Source organism: Aquarana catesbeiana, linkage group LG02, assembly GCF_042186555.1.
Source record: "Aquarana catesbeiana isolate 2022-GZ linkage group LG02, ASM4218655v1, whole genome shotgun sequence".
Lineage (NCBI taxonomy): Eukaryota > Metazoa > Chordata > Amphibia > Anura > Ranidae > Aquarana > Aquarana catesbeiana.
In genome coordinates this window covers 723699946-723721269 of record NC_133325.1, presented here as the reverse complement: position 1 = coordinate 723721269, position 21324 = coordinate 723699946, and the positions used below count along the sequence as shown (strand labels likewise).

Genomic DNA, 21324 nt, shown 5'->3' with positions numbered 1-21324 from the left:
GGTTTTATTTTTTGCGCTAAAAATAAGAAAAGGCCAGAACATTTGGAAAAATAAAAGTTTTTCTTTGTTTTTGTTACAAAACTTTGTAAACAAGTACATTTTCTCCTTCACTGAAGGGCACTGATGAGGCTGCACTGATTGGCACTTATATGCGGCACTGATAGGTGGCACCGACATGCAGCACTGATGGGCACTCATAGGTGGCACTGGGCACTGATGGGTGGCACTGTTAGGCAGCACTGATCAGGAGGCACTGGAAGGCATCACTGATGGGCACTGAGTGCCATCCCTATTGGGCATTGATTGGCATCCCTGGCGGTCCTGGGTGGGCATTGTGGGGGGGGGGGCCGCAGTGATAATCAGCACAGACCCCCCTTGAGAGCCACCAATCGGCTCTCCTCTACTCGCGTCTGGCAGTGCAAGTGGAGGAAAAGCCAAAAAACGGCTCTTCCTATTTACACCATGATCAGCTGTGATTGTACACAGCTGATCACGTGGTAAAGAGCCTACGTCAGAGGCTCTTTACCAAGATCAGAGATGCAGTGTGTCAGACTGACACACCACACCACTGATCGCCATACTGGCTGACTTGTTATTTTGCTAGACATCAGATGACGCCCGGTCAGGATAACTGAACCACTTCCCGGCCATCATGCTGCTATAGGCTGGGTGGGAAGTGGTTAATGAGAATCACTGGTTTCTTCTTCTATTTTTTTGCAGAGTAGTCATGGTTGAATTCTCACTGGAGGAAAGGAAAGGCATACATTAGGCTGAACTAAGTCCAGGGAATGATCAGCGTATCCAATGCCAGTGCTAGAGAATCCTTGGTCCTGACCATAATCAGAGGTAATTCTGTGTCCCTGAAGTAGGGGGTCCTGTGGTGCAGAGCCATTTTTTTTGCTCTGAGCTAAAAGATATTGTATAGTGTGAAGCCCAAGTACTTCATGTGAAGGGAAGGTTGGAGATCAGATTTTCGGGAGGTAATTACCCAAGCCTGAAGTATCCAAATAGCCCTATATACATTTGCAGATAGATGGAAGGAAGATGAGTCCTTAATAAAAAGGTTACTGTGAAACCCTGTGACCTGAATCCCCTGAGATCCTAAGTGGGCAAGGGGTTCAAGTACCTTTGTTAACACTCTGGGAGCAGAGGAGAGTCCAAATGGCAGTGCAACAAACTGAAAATGTTTGTTTCCTTCTGCAAAACACAGCACGCGCTGATGAAGTGGATAAATGGGAATATGCTGAGGGGCATCTTGGATGTCTATGGATAGTAGGTATTACCTCAGTCTCGGAGAGGAAATAGCTGACCTTGCAGATTCAATACAAAATTCTGAATCCTGAGACCCATCACTTACAGTGGGGAAAATTATTATTTGAGTAAAATAAGTATCCCCAAGCAAAACATTACTTAATACTTGGTAGAGAAAACATTGTTGGCAATCACAGAAGTAAGACTTTCTTGTAGTTGGTTACCAGGTTTGCACACATTTCAGGAGGTATTTTGGTCCACTTTTCTTTACAGATCTTCTCTAAATCGTTAACGTTTCTTGGCTGTCACTTGCAAATCGAAGTTTCAACTCCTTCTATAAATATTCTAAAGGATTAAGGTCTGGAGACTGGCTAGGCCACTCAATTACCTTAATCTGCTTTTTCTTGAGCCATTCCTTTGTTGCCTTGGCAGTATGTTTTGGGTCATTGTCATGCTGGAAGACCCATCCACAACCCATCTACAGTGTTCTGGCGGAGGGAAGAAGGTTCTCATCCAAGATTTTACAATACATGTCCCAGTCCATTGGCCCCTCAATGCAGCCTGTACCTTTAGCAGAGAAACAGCCCCAAAGAATAATGATTCCACCTTTGTTCTTGATTGTAGGGATGGTGTTCTTAGGGGCAAAGTCAGCATTTTTCTTCCTTCAAACATGGCGAGTCGAGTTAATGTCAAAGAGCTGAATTTTGGCCTCATCTGACCACAGCACTTTCTCCCAATCACTTTATGTGTTTTTTTCACCTGATTCCTGTACTTATGTGGAGGTCTTTTGACCATTACCTTTTAACTGTAATGCCCCGTACACACGGTCGGATTTTCCGACGGAAAATGTGTGATAGGACCTTGTTGTCGGAAATTCTGACCGTGTGTAGGCTCCATAACACATTTTCCATCGGATTTTCCGACACACAAAGTTTGAGAGCAGGATATAAAATTTTCTGACAACAAAATCCGTTGTCGGAAATTCCGATCGTGTGTACACAAATCCGACGGACAAAGTGCCACGCATGCTCAGAATAAATAAAGAGATGAAAGCTATTGGCCACTGCCCCGTTCATAGTCCCAACGTACGTGTTTTACGTCACCGCGTTTAGAACGATCGGATTTTCCGACAACTCTGTGTGACCGTGTGTATGCAAGACAAGTTTGAGCCAACATCCGTCGGAAAAAATCCTAGGATTTTGTTGTCGGAATGTCCGAACAAGGTCCGTCCGTGTGTACGGGGCATTAGTCTATATATTTTTGTACCACTCTGTTTTTATCTCTAGATATCCAATCGTGCTTCTCCTGAGGATGCAAGTTTTAACTCATGAAACGCATAGCGTGCAAATCAGCAAAGATCATTTATATGTGATGAAATGTTTTCAATTTTAAGTGTCCGCATATTGTTCACATTTGTATTTCTGTTTGTTGGTTACTATATTTGTAAATAGATGTTTTTTAAATGAATGTAAACTTTTCTTTTTGTTGAATAATAAATCTATTTGTATATTCTATACCTTTTGGTGTGTGACTCATTAAAAAATCCTGTGGGCAATGAGCTGTGGTTTTGTATGTACAATTTGGGATTGAGACGCACCCTTATTCCATGTATACCAGCCCTTTATGTGCACTTTCTCCCAATTGTTCTCTGAATCATTTAAATGTTCATTGGCAAACTTCAGACAGGCCTGTACATGTGCCTTCTTGAGGAGGGGGACCTTGCAGGTGCTGCAGGATTTCAATCCATGGCAGCGTATTGTGTTACCAATGGTTTGTTTGGCGACTGTGGTCCCAACTGCCTTGAGATCATTTACAAGCTCCCCCTGTGTAGTTCTGGGCTGATCCCTCACTGTTCTCATGATCATTCTTACCCCATAAGGCGAAATCGTGCATGGAGCTCCAGACCAAGGGCAATTGATGGTTATTTTGTATTTCTTCCATTTGTGAAAAATCGCTCCAACAGTTATCTCCTCACCAAGCTTCTTGCTGATGGTCTTGTATCCCATTCCAGCCTTGTGCAGGTCTACAATACTGACTCTGACAGCTCTTTGGTCTTGCCCATGAAGGTGAGGTATGAATGGAAGAAAGATTCTGTGGACAGGTGTCTTTTATACACATATTGAGTTGTCGTTAGGAGCCCCTTCCTAAAATTGACAGGACTAATCTGTGTACCACATGAGCACATACTGTAGCCAGTCTGTAGGAGCCAGAATTATTGTTGGTTGGTATGGGATTAAATACTTATTTTACTTGTTGAACTGCGACTCAATTTATAACATTTGTATTGTGTGTTTTTTCTGGATTTATGTTTGATATTCTGTCTCTATCATTTAAAATACACCTATGATAAAAAACATTACAGACCCTTCATTTCTTTGTAAGTGGGCAAACTTACAAAATTTGCAGGGGGTCAAATTATTATTTTCCCTACTCTCTAGCTACTGGAACGACCACTCCCTGGGACAAGAGAATGCTTCAGAGAATTTAGAAAAATCGGACTGTCTGTGAGCAGACTTTGGTTGCTTTGAGAGAAAAAAGTCAAGCATTAACATAAGGTGTATAGGAGCCTGGAAGTGAGATTTGTTGTTGTTGTAGCCTTCTCTAACACTGCCTCTGGGTTCTCTTCATGCCTCTCTATGTCTAGCTCTTCTAGAGCAGGCATATTGGGATTCAACCCAAATAGAGAGACTGTGGGGATGGAGAAAGAGCCTTGCACTTTTGGACTTAGGACAGTGATGGTGGTAATAAAGCAATTAGCTACCCAAGAAATGGTGACATAATTGCAGAAAAATCTGCCTTAGTCAGGTAGGTTACATGTTTTGTATATAAGACAGAGCTAGAATAGATGTAGACGCCAGTATTAAAATAGGATCCTGCTCTGATACAAGGAAAACACTGTCACTCTGAGTCATTTGAGTGTTCTGCAGGCCTTCAGCAGAGCAAATGTTTGGTCTGGCTATATGACCTGTATGGACTTGGTTCACTATCATATTGAGGGCATGGAGTACTATTCCTTATGGTTGTGGCTAGAGAAGGACTAGACAAGTCTGTTCTGACTGGAGTGCGAGGGAGGCCTTTGGAATATCTGCATATACATCCAGGCATGGGGCATGGACCTTTGCTGATGAAGTGGATTTTGATATATAAAGCTGCAAACAAATATCCTTCTCTAAACCACTTTACCCCTATTGCCCTCTTGGGGAGGGGGGGATCAGTATACCATACTACACCACATTAGGATCTGCATTTTCCTCATTGATTGTTGCTTAACCTTGGAACCTATATTCCCATACCAACGCAGCCAGAGTGCTATATCAGTGCCCACATATGGACTACAGTGCCTTGAAAAAAGTATTCATACAAATAGATTTCCACATTTTGTCATGTTACAATCAAAAACGTAAATGTATTTTATTGGGATTTTATGTGATATGTGCCACTTTGTTGGTCTAATTGTGAAGTGGAAGGAAAATTATAAATGTTTTTCCAAATTGTGTACAAATATCTTTTACTCTGATACCCCTAACTCAAATTTAGTGGAACCAATTTAATCTCAGTGTAAATACAGCTGCTCTGTGATGCCCTCGGAGGTTTGTTAGAGAACCTTAGGGAACAAGCAGCATTATGAAGGCCAAGGAACACACCAGACAAGCCAGGGATAAAGTTGTGGAGAAGTTTAAAGCAGAGTTAGGTGATAAAAAAACATCCCAAGCTCTGAACATCTCACGGAGCACTGTACAATCCATCATCCGAAAATAGAAAGAGTATGGCAAACTTTCCAAGACATGGCCATCTACCTAAACTGACAGGCCAGGAAAGGAGAGCATTAATCAGAGTAGCAGCAAAGAGGCCCATTGTAACTCTGGAGGAGCTTCAGAGATCCACAGCTCAGGTGGGAGAATCTGTCTACAGGACAACTATTAGTCGTGCACGCCACAAACCTGGCCTTTATGGAAGAGTGGCAAGAAGAAAGTCATTGTTGAAAGAAAGCCATAAAAGTCCTGTTTGCAGTTTGCGGGAAGCCATGTGAGGGACACAGAAAACATGTGGAGGAAGGTGCTCTGGTCAGATGAGACCAAAATAAAATTTTTTGGCCTAAAAGCAAAAGGCTTTGTGTGGTGGAAAACTAACACTGCACACCATCCTGAACACACCACCCCCATCATGAGACATAGTGGTGGCATCATCATGTTGTGGGGATGCTTTTCTTCAGCAGGGACAGGGAAGCTGGCGAGGGTTGATGGGAAGATGGATGGAGCCAAATACAGGGCAATCTTAGAAGAAAACCTGTTATGGCGCGTACACACTACTGGCTTTGCCGTCGGAATAAACTCCGAACATTTCTCTGACGGAATTCCATTCAAGCGGTCTTGACTATACACGGTCAACCCAAAGTCCGACCAAAGCCTGACCGTCCAGAACACGGTGACTTACAACACGTATGACGGGACTAGAAAAAGGAAGTTCAATAGCCAGTAGCTTCCGTCTCGTACTTGCTTCAGAGCAAGCATCGTTTTTGGTCTGTTGGAACAGCATACAGACGAGCGTTTTTTCTGATAGGAATTGGTTCCGTCGGAAATATTTAGAACATGTTCTATTTCTAGGTCCGTCAGAATTAAAAAAAAAAAAAAAAAAAGTCCGATGAGGCACACACACGATCGGAATAGACGATGACTTTTTCTGTCGGACATTCCGCTCGTGTGTACGCGGCTTTAGAGTCTGCAAAAGACATGAGACTAAGGCAGAGGTTCACCTTCCAGCAGGACAACGACCCTAAACAAACAAGCCAGAGCTACAATGGAATGGTTTAGATCAAAGTATATTCATATCTTAGAATGGCCCAAGGTCCAGACCTAAATCCAATTGAAAATCTGTGGCAAGACTTGAAAATTGCTATTCACAGATGCTCTCCATCGAATCTGACAGAGCTTGAGCTATTTTGCAAAGAAGAATCGGCAAAAATGTCATGCTCAAGATGTGCAAAGCTGGTAGAGACATACCCAAAAGGACTTGCAGCTGTAATTGCAGCGACAGGTGGTTCTACAAAGTATTGACTCAGAAGGGCTGAATACAAATGCACGCCACACTTTTCAGATATTTATTTGTAAAAAAATTTGAAAACCATTTATCATTTTCTTTCCACTTCACTATTATGTGCCACTTTGTGTTGGTCTATCACATAAAATCCCAATAAAATACACTTACGTTTTTGGTTGCAACATGACAAAATGTGGAAAATTTCAAGGGGTATGAATACTTTTTCAGGGCACTGCATATCCAGTGATCGAGGGGGCCACGTTTTCCCATATCTCTTATTTTTGCCATATACATGTGTTACAATATGACTATGTATGCTTTGGGTCACTATATACATATGTGAGTGAGGTGGAAGTGTTTGGTTTTAAGTGTGCATGTGATTGTGTGTTATGGTACCATTTTATGATATTTCAATCGATTTACAATGTTTACTAAAAGTTTTTCCTAATTAGCACAGTGAGTTGAAGTATCCTATTATTATCAGTATTAGTTAATTGGAGGTGGTTGAGTCGAATGGGGTTTTTACTGTTCAGTTTTTGCACGGTACTCTTTGCCGATGACTCCCTTCTCCAGAATATTTATTGTATAATATTAAAATAATATTGGATAGTTTATATTTATTGGTATGGTAGTTCAGGGTTGGGATCTTGAGGGTTTCAAATCCAGTGTTTGATGAGAGCGAAAGTTTGCCTGAGCTTTTTACCACAGTTCCTTGCATCTCATTTCTTCCATTGCTATCAGTGAGGGTAATTCCCTGTGGGGTACTCATGAAGTTGGGTGCGGAAATTAAAAAAAAATTGCAGAAAAGTTTGTCTTATTCAGGTAGGCTGCATGTTGTGTTCATAAGATAGAGCTAGAATGGATGCAGAGACCAGTGTTAAAATAGGGTCCTGCTCTGGAGCAAAGGAAGCCTCGTCACTCTGAGCAGTATAAGTGTTTTGCAGGCCTTCAGAGGAGTGAATGCTTGCCTTAGCTTTTGTTGTGGTTCCACACTATCAGTGACAGTATTCTCCTGTGCGATACTCATGCAGTAGGGTCCGGAAATGAAGTGTGTCCATGAAGGAGTGAACAGCAACCCAGTGGAGACCTTCCTGTAGCAAAATCCACTTGGTAAAAGGACTTGCGGAAACACCTGAGTATCTAAAACTCTAGTCATAAGTGACAGTAAAGTGTGCAACCTATGGTGTGATGTAATATCTGGTCAGGCACATGAGACTACGTTCTGAGTGGTTACATTTTAGAGGCAAGTTTGAATAAAGGAAAAATTTTCAAACCTATTCCTGGTTCCCTGATAGTTTTAACATATAAATGCATACTATTCAGAATCTACTTCTTGCTTTTGCAGTGCTTAGGAACATTAAATATAACTGCATCTAGCTCTGAAATATGAGCATGGCCACACACGTTGCACCTCTTCGTACTGCATATCTGCCCAAGTTGTGGGGCTCAGGAACAATGTGTGGGTGTCTGTTTTTAGTTCTTGCTCTCTGCTTTGAACATAAGTGCTTGTTAAATTTTTAACAACGTCAGAATAGTGAAATCATCAGGTCAGCAACATCTGTAGAATAGTAATCCCCAGCCAGATTACCACTAATGCAACCTCTAAGGCACTCCTGCAAACATAACATATTACATATGAAGATGAATAATAGCAAAGGGTGCTGATCTGCTAATGCATACAAAAATTGTGTGAAAATAAAAATACAGATCAAAAAAAGTGAATTCTTTATTCCACTGTGCAATCTAGTAACTTTTTACAATCCGCTAAAACATTAAACACTTGGTGCTTACTCCATGTTATGTGATATGTGAACATAAGTGTCATGGAATACACAAACCTAAATTATTTTGTAGTATGAAAGCACTCTTTAATAATAAAATGTTATTTCTTCAGTGCTCATTAAGTTCCACACAACCTGATATATATAGGTGCTCCTAAAATTAAGACCAATGTGCCACCTCTTTGCTCTCCAAACTCTCACCTTCATTCAACAAAAACTGCGCCTAGTTGTAATCATCCATCTACAACGTAGATTTATAAGTGATCCCAAGCCTCCTGTCCACTAGAGACTCTCCTGATGACATATACAACTGGGCTTTGGCCCCTTTCACATTCCGGGTCACTCATGCTAAGATGTTTATGTTAGAAAAGAACTTAGTGATTTTTGATTTGTATGTCTAATTCCATGCAGTTTTTGTATTGATTAGGAGTGCAGAACATTTTGCCATTATTCATCTATTATTTAAAGTGTTACTAAACCCACAACAGTAAAATCTGTCTGTATATGCAATAAAGCATGCTTGTTATACTCACTGTGGAACCTAAGGGGTTAATCCTCAGCATTGTGTAAAAAGGCTGTTTGATCCTGTCTTCCCTGAGTCTCCCCTTTTTCCACTGTTCCCTATCCATCTCCTGATAGTACAGAGCCTTTGGAGTCTGCACATGCCCAGTTTGAGGTGCATTGCTAAGAAGTTTTTTTTTTTTCTTGGGCAGGTGCATGTGATCGGCACAGGGCCAATCGGCCCTGTCCAGATAGAGGGCCAGGGGTCCTGCAGCCTCACTGGATAGTCAGAGTAGAATGAAAACTCCTCCTACAAGCTTTAACCAGACACTGATAGAGGTCACAAGACTGCTATATACTGCGAATGAGAAAAGGTATTTAGCAGTTTATACTTACTAAAATAATTGCATTTTCATGTTCTGTGTACTGTGGGAGAACAGATATAGTGAATGCAGCGTCCAGGGTTTAGTAACACTAAGTGTGGGAACACATTCTACTATAGGTGTTTGCAACAGCACCTTCACCCAGCCACCATTATTTATACAGATTCACTGGTAGCGCAGTAGTTTACATTGTTCTAACTGTCTGGCATATTACGTATGTAAATACTGTATTTATCGGCGTATAACACGCACTTTTTTCCCCTTAAAATCAGGGGAAAATCGTGGGTGCGTGTTATACGCCAATCCCCGCTCCGCTGAGGGAAGAGGAACAAGCGCCGCAGATATCACATAGCCGAGTGTACTCGGCTAGTCTTGGCTCCGCTCACATTCACGCCCAGTCCCGCCATTGGACCTGTATTATGTCCATCATAGGGGTGGGACTGCGAGAGGAGCCCAGCATAGCAGAGTACACTCGGCTTTGTGTATGTCGGAGGTGTTCCGTGTATCAGTTGTTGATGTTCGGAGACTTTCAGCGTCTCCTATGTCCTCCGTACTGCGCAAGCGCTGCGCCTGCGCAGTACAGGGCGGACGCTATCCGATGGGGGACATTATTCAACAGGACACCAGCGCTCGCTCCTCTCCCCTCAGCGGAGCGGAGATCGGCGGCAATTTTAAATAATCAGCCTGCCTGGGCAAGTCTGCAATGACACAAGGCTGCAATGGCAATGACACAAGGCTGCAGTGGCAATGACACAAGGCTGCAATGGTAATGACACAAGGCTGCAATGACACTGGACAAGGCTGCAGATGGACACTGATGAGGCTGCATTGATGGGCATTTAAATGTAAGTTTTTTACCTTAAACTTCCCTCCTAAAAGTTTTTTTTTCCTTAAAATTCCCTCCTAAACTTGGGGTGCGTGTTATACGCCGATAAATACGGTATTCAGAAAGAGTCTTACTTTGTAAGGATTTGCTGGTTCCCAATGCACCCAGTCATAGACCACGCTTTTTTCTTCCTGACATACATATTTTGCCCATGGTGAGATACGGTAAATAACCTCTCCTGATTTGGTCTTGATTACTACCTGCAATACATAAATAAAATTAAATAAAAAAAAAACATTTAAATGTGTGGTCAACATTTTGACTATACATGTTCGTTAAAGCGGTATTAAACCCAGAAGCAAACATTATATTGCAGCTTACCAATACCTGTATGTGGTGGCTGCATTTTTTTTTCTTTCCTTCTTTCCTTTATTTTAATTTGGTGATCCAGCCAGTATATTTTTACAGGGTACAAGGTCAGTGATCAGCTTTTTTTATTAAATTTAACCCTTTTGCTGTCAAAACCATTTTTGCGTTTTTTTGCACACGTTTTTAAAATCATTTTAGCCCTGAAGATTGCACAAAATCCCCAAAACATTATATATATTTTTTTTGCAGGTCACACTGCATTAGATTCTTGCCTGTATGGCTGGACTGGAAAAAATTACACGGGCACCCGGAAGTGAAGTTTCATTGTCACTTTTAAGTCAGTAAGGAGAGAGATAAGGTGAGGAGTCCACTTTGCTCCCTCCCCTTTACCTAGCAACACCCACCATGCTGATACTGGGTGCGTAAAGCCCAGGATGCATGGCAGGGGCACATGTGCGGGAAGGCAGCCATTACCAGGGGTGTTTGAAAGCGATCAGGTGGCTTCCCAGCTGCCCAATCAAATCCATCTGACAGCTGGCAGTCTGTTTGTCAGATATACACATAATCCTGATGGATACTTCCCCCAGCAGTCAGGTCCGTATAACGTACAGACTTGGCAGAAAAGGGTTAAAATATTTATCCCAAAAGAAAAAAAAATGCTGCTGTAACTGCTTGTGTAACTGCAGTGTGGCCTGGAGTTTGGCTTCAATTCATTAGTGTATCTAAATCTGCTAGTAAATCAAAAACTTTGGACAATGCTGCAGTCCAAAGGTGTCCCTTAATCCAGAGTAGGGGAACTCTAATACCGGAAGTGTGCTACCAGCTAGACCACCAAGTAAAAACATTGGGGAAAAAAAAACAAAAAAAAATACTAATGCAGCCGCAACATCTAAGAAAGGTAAGTGCAATATTTTACATTTTTAGTTTTGGGCTTAAAGCAGTTGTATACCCCACTTTGTGACTTTTACCTAAAGGTAAGCTTATATTAAGGCTTACTTGTAGGTAAAATGAATATTTCCTAAACATGTCAGCCCCCTCAGCAGTGATCAGGCGCCGCTGAGGGGGCTTCCTTCTAAGGTAAGTATTTCATAATGAGCTAGTTTGCAGGGCATACTAGCTCATTATGCTTTTGTCTTACAGGTTTTTTTTTTTTTTACAGGGTTTACAACCACTTTAATACCACTTCACGTTTCTTGATATAGCCATTTATTTTAATCCTGGTATTTATACAGCACATCTAGTTCTGTACTTTGCATAATATTGGTATATGGAACAAATTACATCAGTGCCTCCCCCAGAAGAGCACATACTCTATTGTGTCAGAGAACTAGAGATACAAGTATATCTGTAGTTTTAGACTAGGATTGGTAAAAACACAGTTCCCTCAGTTGATGATTTGGAAGGCAGTTGCGAAGTTAAAAAATAAAATGACACCAGTAAGCCTAAAAGAAAAAAAAAAACAAAACCTCAAACACTGGGATACAAATTCCATTCAGAAGGTGATCATGGGCTCAATTCACTAAAGTATTCTGCATGTGGTATTTGGGTCATGCAACACATTTTCCCCAACTTTCGTATGCGATAGCGAAAATGTCAATTCACTATCTCGCGGTATTTACATCATAAAGCAAAAGTTCTCTGTGAATACCACATAAAACGGTATTAAAGTCAATTCTCTAAAGAAAACAAAAAAATGTATATGTGTTAAATAAGTAGTGGTCCAGGCATGTGAAATTTAAGAAATGTATAATCTTTAGGCTGGTTGTTAAGTAGCCAGCACCCACTGTGTCCTTAACCACTTTGATTCATCTGCTGTCAGCAGGATTCCCAGCTGACAGTCGAAGGTAAAACAAAAGAAAAGCTGGCATAAATAAAAAAACGAAAAAAAAAACAAACAATATGGGGCCCCCAATCCATGCCAAGCCATTTGGTAAAGATTTTGGGGGGAGCCTCACGCCAAAAAAAAAAAAAAAAATTGGTGTGTGCACCCCCCCCCCCAAAACATATGCCTGACCCTTATCCAAGCATGCAGCCGGGCAGGCCAAGAATGAGTGAGGAAGAGCGAGTTACCCCCGCCCGCCGACCCGCATGGGGTGTGCTGGGCTGATGACGTCACAAGGGGGCAGGGTCACCCAGTGACATCGGGTGTCAAAAGCTGGCACCTGGATCTTTATTTACTTTGACTGTTTTTTTGGTGAATGAGTAGTAGCCATACTCATTCAGATGGGGTGGCGGGGGGGAAGACCTGGGGGCTCCCCTGTTAAAGGTGCTTCTAGATTCCAATAAGTTACCCCCTGCACGCCCACAACCATTTGGTTGTGGGGAGGAGGCCCTTGTCTTCATCAACATGGGGGCAAGGTGTCATGGTTGTTAAAGGACGCAGCGGGTGTCAGTGTTAAAATACCGCAAGTTTTCATTACTAAAATACTACATCAATTTACGAAATGGTGCATTAGGTGTTTTAGTGAATTGCAAAAATTTTGGGGGGAAAATGCCATGAGCCATTTTACTGCGGATCTTAAAGCAGTAGATAACATTTTGTGAATTAAGCTTGTGCATACCAGACAGCTCAGAAAAGTAACACAATCTGCACATATATACTCCTCCAGAACAGTGCCAACCAATGTCAGATGATATACAAATATTCCACCTGCAATATTCTTGTTTAGCGGAACAATTTTATTTAATTAACCATAATGGAAGTAACTTCAATAACTCGATTTTGGAAGAGAATCAACTTGAAAGGAGCTCCAAGAACGCTTACAAACGGGAATCTTTTTGGATGTGGACTTAAGTTAAACTGTGCCCACTAAAGCAATTACATTCTATAAACAAGAAGTAAAAATCACAACTTACTTCCCTGACTTTAGAGTCCTTGCATTGATCTTTGAGAATTAATTACTTAGCTAGAGAGGTCTGGGAAAGCTTGTTTTAAAGCCATTTTACTGCTAAGAGTATGTAAATATCTAATGTCCATAGTCTGAGTACAAGTGCAGATTAACACCCGATAGGGTAGAGGTGCCTAGGATATTTCACTCCAAGAGTAAATCCAGCATAGGTGTCCCCGCCGGCTTGATATCCTAGGCGCCTCTAATCTATTAGGTGTTTGGCTGTAGCTCCACTAACAAGCTTTCAAAGGAGATATATCTACTATACCACTACTAGATGTCTCAATTTTTATCAAGTGCCTGGCAAGCTCTATCCAAGAGAAAAAAAATTCTACTTTCTAAAAGGGACAAGTCCCGACTTTAAGGGGTGGTGTTATTATATATGATATCTTTAATTGGAAATCTACGTTTACTCATTCATTCCTTTTATCAGGTTCTGTTGGTTTGGTGCCACTCTATCCATAATAGAGCTGCCAATATATGGGATATCTTGAAAGGTGAATCTTCGCCGATCCAGGTGTCGTATATGGGAATCGGATGTCTCGGGTTTCAGCTGTGTGGGAGGTCGCTTTTTCACCCCCCCCCATTGTGTGTGGTTCTGCTCAATATCATTGCGAAACGCACTAACAAGCAAGCATGGAGGAGTTAATTCTTTTCTACACATTGATGGACTTTCAAATATTCTACAGGAAAGGAGCCATGCCTCCATGTCTGTAATTGGGTATTGGTTAACTTGTTGTCTAGTATAGGTTGTTGTCTATGATTTTAATATGTGTGTGATTTTAACTATTTTGTCCGCCTTTTTTGAGAGAGCATTTGTTACTTTCTCAATCCTTTTTCTCTAATATTTGGATTTTGGCAAGGTGGGGGTCCCCCTTCTGTGCAAACTACAATAACTGTAGCTGCTGATTTTTAATAAACAGACACTCCCCTGCCCAGGGATCCAGCGCTGTAATGTGTCCCAGATGGCTGCAGGGGAGGGGGGGGGGGTGCTGGGAGAGAACTTCCGCTTGAATCTCATAGGAAATTATATCATCCAAATGTGATGGGGAGGGGACCATTTTTTTTCTTTTGGAACTTTCCCTTTTGGGTAAAGGTCTGCTTTAAATTTTTTTGTGTACTTTGAAACTATTTTAGGACTTGGTTACACTTGCAGCTGTGGGGCAATAAAAACACCTGACGAACCCATGTTTTTACTGCCCTCCCAAACCCTTACCCCTTAAGCTGCAAAGGCAACAGACAGGGGTGTACATATGCTGTGGCTGCTATGCTTTGCACTGCCGCACAGCAAAATTGATCTCCACTGTTGTGCTCAGCAGGCAATACTGCTTGCCGAATGCAATCCATTCAAATGACTAGAACTGCGCCACATTAAGTATCTGGCCTAGCCTAAAAAAGCATCAACTTAATGATATAGGGCCCTGTGTATAGCCTGAGCATAAGATACCAGAGGACTCAACAGGGGGAAAAATATGATCTAAACACTAGCACTAGAAGGTGTCATCTTGGCAATGCCTTATGTTCTTATTGCACTTTTTTTTTTCTTTCAATGGGTTTTTATTTAAATTTAGCAATTTAACAAATATAACGCAAAGAGACTTAACCCCTTGGCGCCGACTCTCGCTCTCTCGGCACAGCACTGTTGCCGCTATTGCACATGAATATGCTGCCACTCGGCACCAAGGCCCAGCCACCAATAGGCCGCATATTTGTGTGCGCTCGTGCCAACTGGTTAAAGTAGTTCTAAAGGCAGAAGGTTTTTTTTATCTTAATGCATTCTATGTATCAAGATTAAAAACCTTCTGTGTGCAGCAGCCCCCTTCAGCCCCCCAATACTTACCTGAGCCCCATCTCGACCCAGAAATTTTGCACAAGCGCCTCGGCTGTCCAGGACTCTTCCTCCTCATTGACAGAGAGCAGCAGGCACCATTGGCCTCCATTGCTGTCAAAGTCAGTGAGCCAATGAGGAGAGAGAGAGGGCGGGGTTGTGCTACTGCTGTGTCTGAATGAACACAGAGCAGCAGCTAGGCTCAGGTGCCCTCATAGCAAGCTGCTTGCTGTGGGGACACTCAGCAGAAGGGAGGGGCCAGGAGTGCCGGCAGGGGACACGAGAAGAGGAGGATCTGGACTGCTCTGTGGAAAACTACTGCACAGAGCAGGTAAGTATAAACATGTTTTTTTTGTTTGTTTGTTTAAAAATAACAAACAAGACTTTAATATCACTTTAAATGTGAATCATATATAAACCCTAACACTTCAAACATGTTACATTAAAAATAGCCTGAGAATAACAGAGAAGACAATACAGAATAACAGTAGCTATAGCAAAGTAAAAGCTTAAAAGTATTTGAGGAGAGGCTGTGTAGTGTTCACCATACAACAGCATAGTTCTTTTCATACCAAGTAAGCCACTGATACCAATCTGCTTGAGTTGTGTAGAGGCATCCCTTGCTAGAAGCAAACAGGCATTTAAATGCTACGTGAGTGAGTTAGGGCAATCACCTCAGGCCTGAGGGAGGATGTGAACCATGTTGTGAGTTGTGTCAATAGGGTGGCATTGTAGTAGTCTCTAAAGTCAACATACCCCATGCCCCCCACTGATCTGCGTTTGACAAGTTTAGTATGAGAGCATCTTGATTTCTTAGCTTGCCAAACATATTGATTAAGCAACGATTGCAATTGTTGCAATTCTAAAGTACGCTGAGGACATTGGGATGGGCAATGACCTAAACATGCATAGTAGTTGCGGCAGTTTAAGCATTCTAAAAGGCAGCTAATCTGCCAGACCAGGAGAGTATACATTTAGAAAGGCAAGATAGGTCAGTTTGCAAATTTTGCAGGAAAGGAGTATAATTAGCCTGAAACAGAGAAGCAGAGGTTTTTGTTAGTTTCACTCCCAAGTGTTTTTCTCTGCCCAAATATAAGGATAACATTCTTTAAGAATAGCTTTAGTAGAAGGATTCATGCCAAGGTCCAACACATGCGACTATTCACGTTATAATAAGAAACCAAACTAAATTCAGATAATGTGTTTTTTTTCCTCAGCCAGGGAAGAGTCAAGAACGGTCAACATGAATATAATGTCGATGGCAAACAGATTAATTTTGTGTCCTCTTTGGCCAAGTAGGAATCCTGAAATGGCTGAGAGAGGTGTAACCTTCTCTGCCAGAGGTTCCATGAGGAAATTGAAAATGAGAGGACAGGGGGCAACCTAGCCTAGTGCCATTTGTGATAGTGAAGGTTGTAGATAACATAGCTGTGTTAAGCGGAGGGACGGGAGTACAGAGCTATAATCGCAAAAAGTATATGACCTTGAAAAACTAATTTTTGTAGAGCCAGAGTCAAATATGTCCAGTGGAGTATGTCTAATGCTTTCTCTACATCCAAAGATAGGCACTCTATAATGCTCAGCACGATGAATGACGTTGATTAGGCAACAAGTGGTATCTGCAGTCTGTCTCCCTTTCGTAAATGCTGATTGGTGTGAAATAAGGTCGGGAGCAGGTCGATGATCCTATTTGCTATCACTTTGGTGAATAGTTTAAGGTTGTGGTTTAATAAAGATATGGGTCGAAAGTTTTGGTGGGATGTAGGATCCTTCCCTGGCATTGGTAATGTGACTGTCAAAGCTTTCAGTATTTCTTAAGGAAAATAAGGGGAAGCAGCAGCAGCATTAAATAATGAGGTAAGAGGATCCAAAAGAAGGGTCTTAAAATGTTTATATTTGTCCCCAAAGCCATCAGGCCCCGGAGATTTGTTTGGGAGAGAATCTACAACTTTACCTATTTTGAAGCTAGCAAAAAGAGAGTTTAGGCTTGCTAACTGGGATGAGGTGAAGATGGGTAACTGAACAGCTTTCAAAAAGGATTCTTTGGTAGTAGTGGTTGGTAAGGTGGTGTTGGGGTTGTCTTTAAGATTATAGAAAGAGCTGTAGTATGTGCTAAAGGCATTGGCTATATCTTGGGGATTGATTAGTTTTTCTCTAGTAATTGGATGGTAAAGTTAGGGAATTGTTGTTTTGAGTCTTTAATTTATTGCACTAAAAGCTTACCCGCCTTGTTGTCAGGATATAGAAAGTAGTTTTGAGACCTTTACGATAGTACTAAAATTGCTCCAGTAAAAAGAAACGGAGCTCTTACTTAAGATGGCCTAGTTTACTTTTAAGTTGTGGGTTAGCATGTTGTTTAGTTAAAGACTGTCTTTGATTTCTTTTATTAAGCTATCAATGCTCTGCAGTCGCTCTAATGCTAGAAAGAGAGACTGCTTTTTCCCTGGATCTCTGGGGACATTCGATCTGAGGAAACGAGGAGAGGGCAATTCTCAGAACTCCAGTTTGTAACCTAGAGTTACCGTGGAGATTACCCATCTGTCCTGGAAATCTTCCTGCCAGAGCTTTGAGAACTGTAGCAGTCTTCCCCCCACCCGAGCGAGCGGGGGCGCTCCTTCATAAAGAGGCTTTAGCGTCATGTCTAGTAGGCTTCTTCCCCTAGGACTTCTTTTGTCCCTGGGGTCGACTCTGAAATATATTTCTTGAGCCTGACGGAGGAGGCCGTTGCGACTGCCTGGAAGCTGATGCTCCTGGCACTGGGGAAAGAGCCCGTTTAAAAGAGGGACATTTACTCCTTTTCTTAACTGGTAAGAGAGTGCTTTTCTCACTAAAGATCTTTTGGATATAGTTGTCCAAATCCTCTCCAAACAGCGTTACACCACAAAATGGAAATCCAGCCAGAAGCTTCTTACATGGTGATTCAGCTGACCAATTTTTCAACCATAAGATTCTACGCATATGTACCAACCCAAGCGAAAGGCGAGAGGTTTGGATGATAGAATCTCTGATTGCATCAACAGCAAAACATAAAGCCGCTGGAAGGTTGGCCAACCCCCGGGCCTCCTGTACAGGTAGAACTTTGAGGACCTGTTTAACATGGTCTCTCAAGTATTGACAGACTCCGATCGCTGCCACTGCAGGTTGAGCTACTGAACCCGCTAAGGAAAAAAACATTTTTAACACCTAAGACACTGGCGAAAAAACTGAGGTATCCCCAGTAAGGGGAGGGGTTATATAGGGGGTTAAACTTCCTGTCTAGGGTGTGACCAGTGTCCAAACACCTTGTGATACCCTATAAACCATCAGTAATTACTGAGGCTCTGTGTCCCGTGAAGTACGAGAAAGAAAAAAAAGGTATAGTCGCGTTCACCAGCATGCTGGCATCTCCATATATGCGGAATTCTCACAGAAGGGGATTCAAAGAGGGATTGTTACATCTGAATGGTGTGGAAGAGTCCATGTGGACGCCCGGAACCACGTTGAAGTCCCAGCACCATAGAAGGGAGCCTTGCTGTAGAGAATCAATCTTCTTTTTGAGCTAACTCAATAAAGATAATTTGGTTAAAGATTGGGGAGTAGATGTTCACCAATACTGGGTATTTAAAGAGCATATGAGTATAATGTAACGGCCAGCTGGGTCCAAAATGCTGCGGTGTAGTTAAAAGGATAAGGAGTACTTGATCACCAAAAGTACTCTTTTAGTGGGTGCTGGCTATGAATATATGCGGGAAATGATCATTTGTGCAGGAAGGTTGAGCGGAAGCATTAAAGTGTGTTTCCTGCACACAAAGTACATTGCAATCAGAATCGTTAGCCAATTTCCAAAGAGAGGCTCGTTTCACAGGGTGGTTGAGGCACTTGCTATTGATGGAGAGTATTCTGATGGTCAGTCGGTGATCAAGAAAAGGGTTCTTAGCTGTTATAGCAGTCTCTAATAAGGTCCCAGTTACACCTGGGATGATATAGGCTACTGTAGGTTAAATCCAAGATAGGACCGTAAAGGGAGCAAATCATGTAGAAGTGTATGTATGTTGATTGTAGTGGAAAGACAAAAAAAAGAAAATTTGAAAATAGAAGATAACAAAAGGATCACTAAAACAAAACAAGTGACCGTATAGAACAGTAAATGAGAAAATAAAAAAAACTAAGTATGAGAGCAAAAGCACTTTCTCAGTTATATCATGGGGATAAAGTTCAATAGACTGAGAAGCTATCATAGTCTAGTCCGGAAGATGGAAGCAAAATTAAAACCTGGTTCCCAAATCAATGGTGGCATGATGTGTGAGTGCGCTGAGGCAGCTGCCAGTCAGGAGAGCTTTTGCCAGGTAGGTCCGCGATCTCCATTCTTTTTGCATTTTAACTGCAAATAGTCAAACAGTTTGGCAGAACTGTTTTCATTATATGTATCTGAACCATACTGAAGCGCCAATGTGTTGCCTGACTGATACTATGTAAATAAAGTCTTTGGGCAATACAGATGCGTTAAAAGTTGTGAAAGTGTCACTTAAAAACATTTGTGCTGTGTTCAAAGCACTGTCAATAACAAAATACCCAACCTAGCTTGCCTTTTTATTCTTATGCCCTGTACACACGATCGGACATTCCGACAACAAAATCCATGGATTTTTTTCCGACGGATGTTGGCTCAAACTTGTCTTGCATACACACGGTCACACAAAGTTGTCGGAAAATCCGATCGTTCTGAACGTGGTGACGTAAAACACGTACATCGAGACTATAAACGGGGCAGTAGCCAATAGCTTTCGTCTCTTAATTTATCCTGAGCATGCGTGGAACTTTGTCCATCGGATTTGTGTACACACGATCGGAATTTCCGACAACGGATTTTGTTGTCGGAAAATTTTATAGCAAGCTCTCAAACTTTGTGTGTCCGAAATTCCGATGGAAAACGTGTGATGGAGCCTACACACGATCGGAATTTCCGACAACAAGGTCCTATCACACATTTTCCATCGGAAAATCCTATCGTGTGTACAGGGCATTACAGTAGGCCTTCATTAGCATGTGAAAATGAAATCCATTTCAACATTTTTAGATAAATCTAATGAAATATGATATAAATGTTTCATCCTCTTTTTTGTGTAGCTTTACAGTTGTTCTTAATTTTGCCCAGACTGTAGCAATATTTAAACCCCAAAGTACTGAGTAAAACAAGTATGTCTTTGTTCAAATGAGTGGGTTTCCCCTGGTCTGATAAGATTAGGGGGAAAGTTTTGATTCCATTTCCTCGGATGTGATGGTATGATTTATACACAAGTTAAAATACATTTTATTTGACTTAAAATTCATTATAGTTTTCTTTTTATTGCGTTTAACTTTTTTTCTTTTTTGTGGCATTTACTGATGCAATATTGCCTTTCCCCTATATTCACAATTACTGATATAACACACCATAAAGTTTGCAAAGGATGGTTGGCAAGGATTTGTTACATTCAATGACAATCCACAATGTATGAAGGTGAATCATAGCCCGGAGCTTCCTATAATCAGGTCTGCAGGTTTAGTTTCAGTACAGCTAGATACAGTATGTAAAAAAGTTGCTTTAGATTTAAAGTGTTCCAGTCTATCTGCTGCCTGGAGCAGCCACTTTTATCAGTCTATCACGTTAGAACTCAAGATAAATGTACTGGTCAGCAGAGATTTATGGCGTTCAGTCCCAGCCTCAAAAACAATCTCAGGGAGTAATAGCGGCATGCTGAAATACAAGAAAGCAGCAAGTGATGCGGAAAAAAATTAAACATTACAAAACATTTTAATCAAAGACTTGATTATAACTGTATCCTATCTATAAAGTTACCTATTATATTTTCATTTTTAATCATAAGAAAAAAATGATCACAAGCAATAATTTAAAGTTAAAAACAATCCAGTTTTTGGAGCTCCAGTCTCCCTTCCTGAATAATAAGCTTCTGATGCTATTTTACTCTAAGGTAATGGAACAGACATAATTACTTAGCTTAGCTGTTGCTTTTGTAGGCTTCATACTGGTTGGACAAATGGCCTCACAAAGCTGTTCCTCTTCACAGGTGGCACGGCCACCCCTTCACTGACTTTATCATGTATAGTACAATTTACCAAAACTGAAGTAGCTTATCTTTCATTTTTAAAGCTTAAGTGAGCAATCTACAGATAAAAACTGACTGGTTGCCATGCACAGCTGCTCCAGTTTTGATAAATTCCCCTCAGTATATAGAAGGCTGAGGGCATGTCCACATTGCAGGAGCAATGGCAAGCACCAGTTATACAGGGAATTAGGCAAGGCAAGTATTGCTCTCTCTTAATGCCTCTAGACCAGGGGTCTCCAAACTTTCTAAAACAAAGGGCCATATTACTGTCCTTCAGACTTTAGAGGGGCCAGTGGGAGAAGAAAATGCCCCAGGATCAAACAAGAGCAAACAATACCTGAAGCTTGATTGTCAGTGGTAGTAAGAAAATTGCA

At 41.5% G+C, this 21324-nt stretch overlaps 1 protein-coding gene across 5 annotated transcripts in view; it reads right to left on the bottom strand.

The window, feature by feature from the left end:
* GBE1 (1,4-alpha-glucan branching enzyme 1) overlaps positions 1 to 21324 on the bottom strand; it is a 309698-nt gene that overhangs the window by 178383 nt on the left and 109991 nt on the right. For all 5 annotated transcript variants that reach the window (XM_073617016.1, XM_073617018.1, XM_073617015.1 and 2 more), the window contains one exon: positions 9914 to 10039. In XM_073617016.1, coding sequence (XP_073473117.1) covers positions 9914 to 10039 — 126 coding nt within the window. The remainder of the gene's footprint in view (positions 1 to 9913; positions 10040 to 21324) is intronic.